General features: G+C 42.2%; 1 protein-coding gene across 3 annotated transcripts in view; it reads left to right on the top strand.

Annotated features, from left to right (window-relative positions):
* The window catches only part of N4BP2L1 (NEDD4 binding protein 2 like 1), a 32,164-nt gene extending 20,315 nt beyond the window's left edge, over positions 1 to 11,849 (top strand). Inside the window, exons 2-5 of one of the 3 annotated variants that reach the window (XM_067562958.1) lie at positions 2,996 to 3,123; positions 4,123 to 4,211; positions 6,430 to 6,506; positions 9,122 to 11,849. In XM_067562958.1, the coding sequence (XP_067419059.1) occupies positions 2,996 to 3,123; positions 4,123 to 4,211; positions 6,430 to 6,506; positions 9,122 to 9,374 (547 nt within the window). In that variant the 3' untranslated portion in view covers positions 9,375 to 11,849. The remainder of the gene's footprint in view (positions 1 to 2,995; positions 3,124 to 4,122; positions 4,212 to 6,429; positions 6,507 to 9,121) is intronic. The other 2 variants (XM_067562959.1, XM_067562960.1) reach the window with 2 other exon arrangements.
* Positions 11,850 to 12,130: the final 281 nt, after the last annotated feature.

Raw genomic sequence — 12,130 nt, 5'->3', positions numbered from 1 at the left:
AGAACAAGGAGCAATGGTCTCAATGGGGGAGGTCTAGGTTGGATATTAGGAAAAAGCTTTTCACTAGGAGGGTGGTGAAGCACTGGAATGGGTTACCTAGGGAGGTGGTGGAATCTCCAGCCCTAGAGGTTTTTAAGCTGCAGCTTGACAAAGCCCTGGCTGGGATGATTTAGCTGAGGTTATTCCTGCTTAGATCAGGGGGTTGGATTAGATGACCTCCTGAGGTCCGTTCCAACTCTAATATTCTAGGATGAGGAGAGTAGGGTGCAGGAGAGCGGGGGTATCCATTCTGCCCGAGAGCCAGGACCTGTTCATTACCCCAGAGCAGCCCAGGACAATGGGACTGAGCGAGATGCTGGGGAAGGCACATCTAGTGAATGTGTGGCAAACCTTATTTTTTGCTGTTATGTCCCCAGTTCAGCTTCTTAAAAGGAGATTGTGTCTTTGAGGGGATGGTATTCCTGGGTGACAGCAAACTTCAGTGGAGGGTTACTCCTAGAACAGACTATTTATGTGCAGAGGTATGCGCCGAGAATCCTCTGTGGATATCTCAAGGAACCTTTCATATAGGTAATCTGTTAACCTTTGCAGAAGGTTTCTGGGGAAGGCAGCCTTATTTCTTCCACCACAGTAGAAGACTTTTCCCCACCACTCTGTAGTAAATGAGCAGGCCTCATCACGGAACACTGCATAGCAGCATAAGGGCCAGGCCTGTACCCTAATGCTTGCAGCAAATTTTCCATTTCTGCCTGAATTACCCTCAGCAGACTGATGTCACACATGGTCATCTGGGGAAGATGGCGCAAATTTAAAGTACCCAACCACTGCAGTCACTTTGTATTATTTCTCTGTTAGGGATGGGGTCCCTGGGCACCTCCCCAAGACTATTCCTAGTCCTGTTGCAATGGGCATTATGGGTTGGGATAGTGGTTGCCCTATGTTTTCTGCTGCTACAAGTCACCCACAGTGTCCTCTAATCTGTTCTGCCCACCTCCTCCCAAACCGGTCATTGGCATGTTATAGGGGAGCCCGATGATGCCTCTCCTTGCTCAAGTGTGGATTGTGGATTTTAGTGCTAATGAAGCCTCTCTATAATAGAAGCAAGTGCCTCTTGCTTACCCTGTGTGGAACGCCACTCCGACCCGTCCAACACATACAGTTTGGAATGCTGGTCTGGCTTAGCTTTGTGACCATGAAGGGGAGTTCTTTTTACATTGTAACATTTCTTTTACTACTTGGGGTCAGCTAACAATGGCAACTTTGTGCTTTGCTTTTCTTACAGTCCGCACTTCAGCCTTTGGCTAAGGTAGCAGAATTCCTGCTGAAAGACTTTCCCAGATTAGAAAATGGAAAAAAAAAACCTCATGGGATGACATGTTCAGCAAACTAATGAATGCCTCCATGGCTGCTGACACAGAGCTCAGAGCCTGGCAGATGTCCTTGTCTGAAAAACTAGAGATGGCTATGGGACACAGATCGGCACAGAAGCAGGAGCATGATACTGCTATGCTGAGGCATCTGGTAGAGCTCCAGTGTCAGGACAGACTCCCACTGCAGCCCCTCCAAAATGTGCTACCGTATACCACTTTATCAGCCCCCACACCCAAACACTCTAGGAGGAGGCTTAATAGAGTGTAGTACGTGCTGCACTCCACCCCACTGGAGGGGAGCAGAAGGACACAACAGCCCCTTTAAGAACTGCACACAACAGTTCCTTGCACAGTGACACTTTACAATGTGAACTTATCCTCCTTTCCCCCCATTGAAACGGATCACAAATAAAAATTTGCAGCATTAAAAAAAATCTGTCTTTATTCATTCATAGCTTAGGTGGAGCAAGAAGGGGAGGAGGCTGCTGGTGCGAGGGTGGGAGATGAGAAAGAAAAGCACAGCAGAGACATACATTACTGCCGTTCATTGCAAAACTGGTTTTTCAAATGCTTCCTATAGGCAAAGCACTTGACAGTTGACTCTGAGCATAGTGCTGGAATCTGGCTGCTCAAAATTTGCGGCCAGCCTATCAGCCTCTATGGCCCAACCCTGGAGGAACTTTTCACCCTTTGTTTCACACAAATTATGGAGTGCATAGCCTGCACATATAATCAATGGGATGTTCTTTTCACTGATGTCAAGCCTAGTAAGCAGACATCTCCATCTGGCTTTTAAATGGCCAAATGTGATTCCACCAGTCTGTGCTTGTTTCCTGGGACCAGAACTAGTGCTCCATGGACTGAAGATGATGCGAGATAGCCTGCAGCAAACACGAATTGTTCCGCTCTATGGCTTGTAGCAGGGCGGCCTCAGTAACATTGCTATTTTCTGTGCTGCGACTCAGTGCTGTGATGATAGTGCAGAGCTGAGCAGGCTTCATGCCTCTCCGGCAATGGTGTGCACACGGCATAGAAAAATGGTGCAAAAAAGCATTTGCAGTTTGTTTGGGACAAGAAGGGAGTGGGAAGGAGCATGTTGCATCATGGAAGGACGACAAGCTTCTCAAAAGCCTCTGCGGGTAGTTGCACTGTGGGATAGCTACCCACAGTACACTGCTTTGAATGTCGATCCAACTATGGCGAGTGGGGATGCAAGAGCCCGGCTCAAGGAACATGGTGTGATCACGCTCCTGTGACTTCTAAAATTCAGTGGGGGAAAGTTGATTTAAAGTAAAGCGACTTCAGTCTGCAGTGTAGACATACATACCTTCAAAAAGACAACTGGGTTTGTCAACATGATTTATGGCTTAGACTGACATGTTAGATATCCATTGTTGATCGCTCTTATAGATTAAAGGAAGGGATCAAAAACTTGCCCTTAGGTGAAAAGGAATGGAGTTTATCTTCCTGGCAACTGAGGAAATAATTTCTAATTCTCTTTAAATTGGGGTTTGTAGAATGAAAACGTTAGGCAATTCACAGTCAGTCATGTGAATTTTATTTGGAAGTTATATAGTAAAGAAATAGATTTATGTGAACTAATCCTTCTCTTACCATTTTTTCAGACAACTGAAACGTGAATTTCCTAGTGCTGTGGTTCTTAGCACTGATGACTTTTTCTTCACGGAAGATGGCACCTATGTGTTTAGTCATGATTGTTTAGAAGAAGCACACAAATGGAACCAAAAGAGAGGTGATTGAAACCATTCCTAGTTTATTTACAGACTTAATGGACTCTCTCATATCTGTGTATCTGTCTAGAAAATTATAAAGCCCACAAAAACATAGTATTTCAGCACAGTATTCTTGCACTGTAGTGACACCCTAAGATGAGCAAGAGCCAGTTTAAAGTTGATCTTCCATTGAAATTCATGGCTTGTCAGTCTTCTCAAAAACCTTAGGATTTACAGTCCAACTTTGTTCTCTAGGATGTTAAATAAATAAATTCCATATTATATGAGTGAACTTTGATAAACTCATGGCTCATTTTGTTTTTAATTTTTAAAGCAATAAACACACACTATAGATGTGCAGATGTTGCAGAATATAGATACTAATATGTGGCATACAAACTCCAGCACCATGACTACTTGATAATGACATATATGCCATTGTTCAGAACCCAGCATTTTAATCATCTATCATGACTTTGATTTGTGCCTTTTACACTAGGGAGTTGTGGTGTCAAAGAGGTGGTTTACAGAGTTAATTAGAAAGGTATTTACTAGGTTTGGGAGCTGAACAAGAGTAACCTTATTTTAGGGAAAAAATTGTGATAGTCTTTTAAAGAGGTTGATGGGTGTGAACTTGTGAATATCACTATTATATTATATTTTACCAAAATGTAACTGTATCTGCTAGCAATTATCTACCCTTTATAAATATTTTCATTTACATTGTTACTGCTTATATAAATCCAAGTACGTTCTAAAACTAAATATCAATATTTAGAATATTTTTATTCAAGTTTCACTGTGGAGCATATCAGTTGGCTACTTCTAGCAATTTTAGAAGTATTAGCTAATTACAATCTATTATTATTTATTTTCATTGTGATGGGCTCCCAAAAGTCCAAGCCAGGAATGGGACCCCACTTTGCTGTAGGCCGTACAAATAGAGAATGTCTTCAGGCTAGAAGGTCTGGATCAGTTGTCTGGTATTTTTGAGCTTCATTAAATATGTTATGTTACAGCACATAAAGCAATGAAGAATGGGAAATCCCCGGTTATTATTGATAATACCAACATCCACGCTTGGGAAATGAAGCCATATGTGATTATGGTAGGGAAAACTATGACCTACTATCATTGTAAATGCTTAGCTATGAAATTTAAGAGGTAGACTGATTGACAAAAATATATGAAAATATTTTTAAAAATTTCAGTTTGTCCTTTGCTCTTCAGTTATTCTCATTGTAGGCCAGGGTCTTGTCCGGCCTGGTTGTCATGGTCCTTCTTCGGGCCCAGGCTCTGAGGAAGGCCACTGCACCTTCCAAAAAGGGGAACATTAGCATCTCTGTACAAGTCTTAGTCCCAGCCCTCCGGCAGAGCGGACTGCCAAGTAGTCTGCAGGCTCGGGCCCGGAGGCAGGGCAAGGCAGGCGAGCAAGTAGTCTAGGGGCCTCCAACCCCTCAGGCAGGGCAAGACCAATAAGCAACTAGTCTGTTGCCTCCGGCTTTCAGGCCCGGTGAGGCCAGTAGCAGTCTATTGCCCTGGTCTACTGGGCAAGGCGGGCGGGCAAGCCAGCAGTCAATAGCCCCGGTCGACTGGGCAGGGCAAGATGGGCAGTGGGTCTGTTGTCGGTAGCGGCAGGGGAGAGCACGTTCTCCGAGGGTGGTCACTGAGTCGACGGGGCTGCCGCCGCAACACGCTGATGGGGTCTTGCCCCTGACTCAGCCACTGGCTATGGCTGTCCCTGGGCCACTTCCTCCCCATATCCCCAGGTACCTGTATCCTCCAGGTCCTCGGGGACGCTGGGGTACTCAGCCCGTGACAGGCTCACCAGTCCCTCCTCGTCAACTGGCGGCAAGCTCCTCTGCGGAGGGCAGCTCCTCAAAGTTACAGGGTTCTTGGGGTTCCTCTGCAGAGGGCAACTCCTCCAGGTTACAGGGCTCCGGGGGTTCAGCTTCAGGCAGCTCCTCCAGGTCAGAGTCGGCCTCTGAGGGTATCTCCCACCCCTGAGTCTCAGGGGGCTCGGTCCAATCATTGGGGCCCAGAGGCCCTATCCAGTCGTTGGGGCTTGGCGGCCCAGCCCAGTCACTGGGGCCCGGAGGCCCTATCCAGTCCTTGGAGCCTGGTAGGTTGGGCCATTCCCAGCACCTCTGCTCCAGGAGGTGCTTGCTCGGGGCAGCTGCCTGGCTAGGGTCAGGCCTACGCTGCAGCTGGCGAGATGGCACATCTGCCTCCAGCGGCAGCCTGTCCCTCACTGAGATATGGGGCCTGCCTTTTATCCTTCCTGCCCTGGCGGAAGCCCCACCCCTATTGCCAGATTGGCTGGTCTGCCGGACCTATCACCGTCCAGCTCCCCGGTTGCCGGGCGGACTGGCCTGTCCTTGTCATTGTGGCCCTTCCTTGGGCCCAGGCTCTGAGGAAGCCCACTGCACCTTCCTACACTCATCAACAGCTGAGTCCTTGCAGAAGTGGTTGAAGAGGTGTCTGTGTACATGCCAATAAACTGTTTAGTTAAGTAAGAGCAAAAATCACTTGCAAAGATTGTCTGTTGTTACTTACCCCGTAATTATGGAGAGATCAACCTGTAATTTACCATTCCCCAGTAGTAGTCTAAATTTAACAGTTTCCATATTGTTTATCTGACAAACATATAAAGCCCTGATTTATGGCCTTAGTTTACAGCTTGCTAGAGGCATTTGTATCAGCCTTTTAATGGTTGGCAGAGATGGAGATTTATTGGCAGTCTTTCTGGTATGGTCTGATAGGGAGGCCAGATAAGCATAATTGAAACATTAGCCCTGAGTATAGTCATCTCGTCAGAATTTACAAGGCTGGGATCTCCAAGATGCAAGAAATAATGGTGGTGGCTCTGTGTCCACTCAGATGCTACCAAACTAGAGATTGTGTGCAATTTTTCCAATGAAAAAATCAAAATCAAGGTTGTAACTCTTGCAGATGAATGTACAATAACAGCAATCTAGATCAGAGGTCCCCAAACTGTGAACTCATTGCTGGTCATGGTGCTGGCTCTCCTCTTTTCCAGCTACTACATTGGATTCTTGGTTAAAAGTACTTTAAATACTTGTTTGTAATTTCACTTTTCCATCTAAGCAATTGCTGTAGTTGCCATAGGCATATTATGTAATTGTGAAAGAAGACAATTTGTGTGATTAGGAATGGGAAGCATATGGTCTACCCTCTAAGTTTGAGAGCTCTTGGGGTAGGTGACTAGGCACATAGCGAAAGTTAAGTGCTGGCATAAATCTTCAAGGGGGTAAAAGATCTAGATGGTAACACCCTTAAAATTTGTGTGCGCTTTTTCAAATCAGGCACGTGAGAATAACTATGAAGTTATATTCCAAGAACCTGACACACACTGGAAATTCAATGTTCGAGAATTGGCAAGGTACATCTTTTTTCCTTAATTCTTCAGCTTGCATCTCAATTACTACCACAGGCTGTAGAAGAAAGAGCAAGACTGTAAGATGCTCCTTCCTCCTAGACCATTCTCAGAAATAGTCTAGTAATTGACTAGTAGAGGACGGTTGAAGAACAGTTTTGTTACTTAGCCCTTGATGTGGACTAAATTAACATCCAAGAATTCTAGTTACTCGGAAGGGTATGAACCTACTTTGGTTCTAATGTCCTTAAGGGGCAGGGATCACCTTTTTGTTCTGTGTTTGTACAGCACTGAGCACAATAGGACCTGGTCCATTACTTGGGCACCTAGACACTGTGATAATACACATTAATAAATAAATAAATAATAAATACCTACATTTTGTGACTTATGCACTTTATATATAACCATATTTCTTTAATATAGTTTGAATGATACATTAATTATATGCAATAGATCAGTCTCCAAAGGATCCTCCTTCAGATCTTGACTAACATCCATAAAAGGGACACATTAGATCCAAAAGCTTGGATATTCTATATTACTTGTTGATCTAAAAAATATGGCATTATTTGCCTTATCTGTATTGTTTTTAGATGATTATGGTGATGATTATTTATTTGTATTATGGGAGCAGCTGTGAATTCCTGTCAAGGATCAGTGTGTTTCCCCATTTTGTGCTGTACAGACAAATACCAAAGATGATGGTCCCTACATAGAAAGCTCATAGTCAAGGTGTCAGACAGTATGGAAAAGTTGGGCAAAAGAGACAAATGGTTTGGAGATGGCGACGAGGTAACAAAACGTACAGTTCAACAGTAAAATGAAAGTCTTGAGTTGCCTAACCCCAGAGAGTTAGTGATTTGCAGGCATCACAGAGAAGTAGAATTTAAGGATTATTTTTAGGTATTCATTTTAGGGTCAGCTACCCCATGATTTATATTTTTTACTCTAATAATGAGTGGGGGTGAATGTCAACTTTTCAACCAGATGTGCAAGTAAGTGAATATCTTAATCAAATCTATCAAATACAGAATTTTAAGCAACATATTGGAAAATGGTTCAGGTAAAAACTGAGGGTGAATATCAGTGAACTATTCAGTCAGTACACACTGCAGAAGTGTCCCGATTTTGAAATGCTCCCCTATCCCATAGTTGGGGTTTCAAGATATGATGGGTTACCTTTGATGGCAGGTTTTACATCCCTGTCTAACCACCACCTCTTGGTGGATGGCCACTAGGCTACTGTATTAGATCCAAACCTTAGATCTCACATGTTTTCAAGTCTACTGAGTTTGAGAAGCATCCAGAAACTGTCTAAGACTAGTCTTTCAAGTACACTCCCGGGGTACAGACTCCAGTGCTAGTACCCCTTCTTGGGATGTGGGGCCCTTCCACCCAGTTGCCCCAAGACTAGTGCAGACCTCCCAAGCCTAACTCAGTAGCTCACGCACACTCTCTGTACAGTTCTACCCACATGGTTTACCCAGTTTACCACTCAGCTCTTTGAGGGCTACATGACAATTAAAGAAAGTGACATACAGACTTTGGAACCTCATAGACAAAGCACAAGAGATATCCAGATGTATGGAAAAACATCCACATGCAAGACCCTGCCTCAGTTTCCTCACCCCTCCTGAGAGCCCTTTGGGTCTTAATATCTTTCAGGGGATCCAGGGCCCTTTTGCATCCCCTCTACTCCTGCCCAACCTTCCCTTCTGGTTCTGCTCTGGACTCCCCTTGCTAGGAAGTATCCCTTTTTGACAGCAGATTCTAGCACCTTTGTCTCTTTTGGTTCTTCTGTTGGGGGTTTTCCATTCTCTGATTCTCAAAGGTTTTTGCAGATCAGAAGCCTTACCAAGTCTTTGGTAGTCTCCATTGTCCTGCTAGGACCCTGGCTCTATCTTATGCTGATCATGGTTGTGCCCCACTTGGACTTGAACAACAGGTCTTGACATCTGTGTTCTCTGGTTCAGCATCAGTGATTAGGTTATCTAAGGCTACAGCTACACTGACAGCAGCAAATTCGCAGCCATCAGATCGATTTCTCGGGATCAACATACTAAGACCAGCTACAAAAGTAGCGCAGCACAGTGCAGACGGAGCACAGAAGAGAAGCTCAGTAGTTGACGGGAGTTATGCAAGTTTTTTGCATACTTTGCGTAACTCCTGTTGACTGTTGCCGAATCTCACAGGTAAGTGTAGACAGAGCCTAAAACCACTGTCCGACTTTCTGCAGATGTGTAGCTCTCCCAGGAGTTTACTGTCATGGTGTGCAGAGAGTCATCAAATAGAACTACATATAATATTCATAAAAATACAGATCTCTCCCCCATGTTCTTCACAGCAGGTTCCATGAACTCCCCTTGTTTCAAAGGATTCACCTAAAATTACATCCTGGCTGCACACAAAAGTATTTGGGTTACGTTTTGCAGTGAAGTGGCCAAAAATAGTTTTGAAAAGTAGGTAGCTGCTAGCTGGGATGTAGCAAAAGTGTTAAAGCCTGACCCAAGAACTTGTGCATTACTAAACACAGCAGCAGGATTAGCAAATGTAAGAAAATCCATCTGATACACAGAGTGCTAAATCCTTACATTTTTCTGTTAATTTGTATTTTATAGAAGAAACAGTCATGGTGTCCCGAGAGAAACGATACAGCGCATGAAAGAACAGTATGAGCATGACATTACGTTTCATATCGTGCTTCACTCTGAAAAACCCAGCAGAGATGGCAGAAATTCCAGTGGACCAAATGCAGCTCACAACCCTGGGGCTTATTCCAATACATATCCAACATTCCCAAATAGAAGAATAAACAGCCACTATTCAAATGAAAGATCATTTAATAGAGGTGGATTCCAGAATGTATTTTAGTATTTCATTAGGGTTAAAGCTAAAAAATTTTAACCATTTTTTACTCTCAATTTTTATATTTTTCTACTAAATCTCTAAATCAGGAGTTACTTCTGTTAATTTACAAGTCTTAAAATATCAGTCTAATGTTGTTTTCTCAATTACACAATCTGAGACCACTAAAACTAATATAAAATGTACACATCCCTTTCCCACTACACCCCAATATTTGCCAGTTTTCCTTGTTCTGTCATGTCTTAACGTTCAATTATAAACATTTTGCAGGGTAGGGATGTTGTTTGTCTCTTGCCTGTAAACTGTCATGCACATTTATGGTGCAGTGTAAATATTATTTCTTCCTGTCTTCCAGGGCCATTCTCTCTCCTTCTCCCCTCATATACAGTCTCTCACTAATGCCAATCACTTCTTTCTCCTTAATAGTTTCAAAATCCAGCCTTTCTTCATGGTCCCTGTTGCCAAGACACTTGTCCATGTTGTAGTCATTTTTAGCCTCTCTACTTTCTCCTGTGTGGCCTCAATGCTTCTCACCTTTTCCCACCTTAGATTGACTAAACTGCTGATAATGTAAACTTTCAATTCTTCCATTGGTTTCCTTTCTTACTACAGAAAATTCACCTTATAAGGCTCTACATAACCTTCTTTCCACCTACATCTCTGTTCTCATTACTCATGCTTTTCTCAATTTTCATTTTCTTTTCTTTTCCAAATTTACATCATACATTCTCTTTTCCTGCCCCTCTGCACCTAATTGCTTCATCCTCACCTGCCAACCACCACCTCTCTTCTCATTCAAATTCCTTTTCAGCAATCCCTCTTCTCTTTCCTTAGTTAATAATCACCTCCTCCCTACCCTTTTCCTGAACTGTTGTTCTGTATTTGTCTTCTCTTATAGCGTAAGGTCTTTAGGACAGGGAACATATTTTGAAGTGCAATGTAAATTAATGGCACATAAAATTTTTAATAAAATAATAATAGAACAACAAAAATACTTAAATGCTATAATTCCATAGAGGTGACATCAAAGAACCACAAGAGAACTGGAACAGTATACTAGAGATAATTAAGTCAGGGCTTGCAGCCTTACCTTGAGAATTGACCAAAATTATTTGTAGTTATTCCTTCACACAATCATATGAGGTTTTTAAAGACATTTTATCACAGCAATAGGATAATTCAAGGTATGTTGACATTATCTAATGAGACCTAGACAGGTTGAAGACACATGGTCTAAGTTTCAGAGCTGCTAATATTTCTTTATCTTGTCCTCTTCTAGCTCCATTTGTCTGTTTCATCCCTATGGCATCAAGTCAAGTCACTATCCTAGACTGTGAGCTCTCTTGAGCAAGGACAATCTATTATTTGTTTGTAAAGCTCTTAGCACAATGTGCCCTTATCCTTAATTGAGCTCATAGGTTCTACTGTAATATAAAATAACAATTACATGGGGAAATGGAGGCTCACCTCTGAAAGTTAGGCTATAGGACCCTATTTTTAAATTTGATTGTATAAAGTGAGGCACCTAAATCCACATGTAGACATCTAAATATGGATTTAGGAACGTAGCTTTAGACTTACAAGTGTGAAAACTGAGTGCTTAGACTTGGGCCTCAACACTCAAGTCTTGTCTTATTAGACCAGATGAAATATTTTAATTCCTTATCACTGCAGGATGGACAGTTCACATACACTGCACTAGTTCTGGAGTTACCCTGCTTTTGATGTGTATCACACAGTATGCATGATGAACATGACACCTCTTGTACGATATTACTTATAAGCATTTGTGTACAGATATTGGGCTTTTTCTTGGTGCTTGATTATTATTATTGCACCACACTCTGGGTCCTGCTTTGTGGAACACCTCTTTTAATCATCTTATTGTGTAAAACTTGATTTCTCTGGTAATCTAACTGAAAATGCACATTCTCGGTTTATGTGTTGTAGTGTCTGTAGACATGAAATCAGTCTGCCTTGACCTTTGATAAAGGGTCACAAAAACGTTAAAGTAGCCTGGGAATAGTAGTCTTCTTCAGAACAGAAAAAAATGGAAGCAGGAAAAACAAAAAATTGTTGATGCCATGTTGATCCTTGCTAGTTATGTTGCTTTTTGCTGTGCAAATTATTGGCCAAGCAGGGCGATGGCTTCCTTGTCAGGTAATCAGGAGCAGCAACAGTGGCTTTATAGTCAAAACAGACCAAGAGAAGAGAAGAGGATTAATTTTAAAACACACACAATGTTTGTAGTTTTATAAAAAAAGCCAAAAAAACCCCCACCACACATTGAATCACTGAATCATTTAAAATCAATGACTTAAGGATATTCGATGAACAGGGAGAATTTTGTCCTGATATTTCAAAAATAGAAAGTTAGTCAAAAGATAGCCAGACAAGAAGGAGAAATCTAAAAAACTTTGTAAGTATTTTAATGTATATAAGTTCTCTCTTTCTAAGCCATATCTTAAATAAAAAGATAAAATGGAACTCTCTTTTTATTTTATTTACTGAAGTTTGAGAAAGTAATCTACCTTACAAACATGCATGACTATCACAAAAAAGTTAAAATAAATCTAAATTGATTAGGATTAATGATGTCAGATGCTTAATCTGTAAAACTAACAATTCAGAGCCTGCTTTTTTACATTTCCTTGCAACAAAACACTTAGATTTTAAGTAACTTGGAGGCCCACAATAACAGCACCTAGCAAAATGGGGTCTTGATCCCGATAGCAGCTTTGAGCTGCTACATTAATAAAAAT

The sequence above is a fragment of the Emydura macquarii genome, unplaced genomic scaffold (assembly GCF_026122565.2).
Source record: "Emydura macquarii macquarii isolate MOO-44397 ecotype Brisbane River unplaced genomic scaffold, CSIRO-AGI_Emac_v2 contig_2473, whole genome shotgun sequence".
Classification (NCBI taxonomy): Eukaryota; Metazoa; Chordata; order Testudines; family Chelidae; genus Emydura; species Emydura macquarii.
Note: the sequence above shows the minus strand (reverse complement) of the source record. Positions and strands in the feature narration are given on the sequence as shown.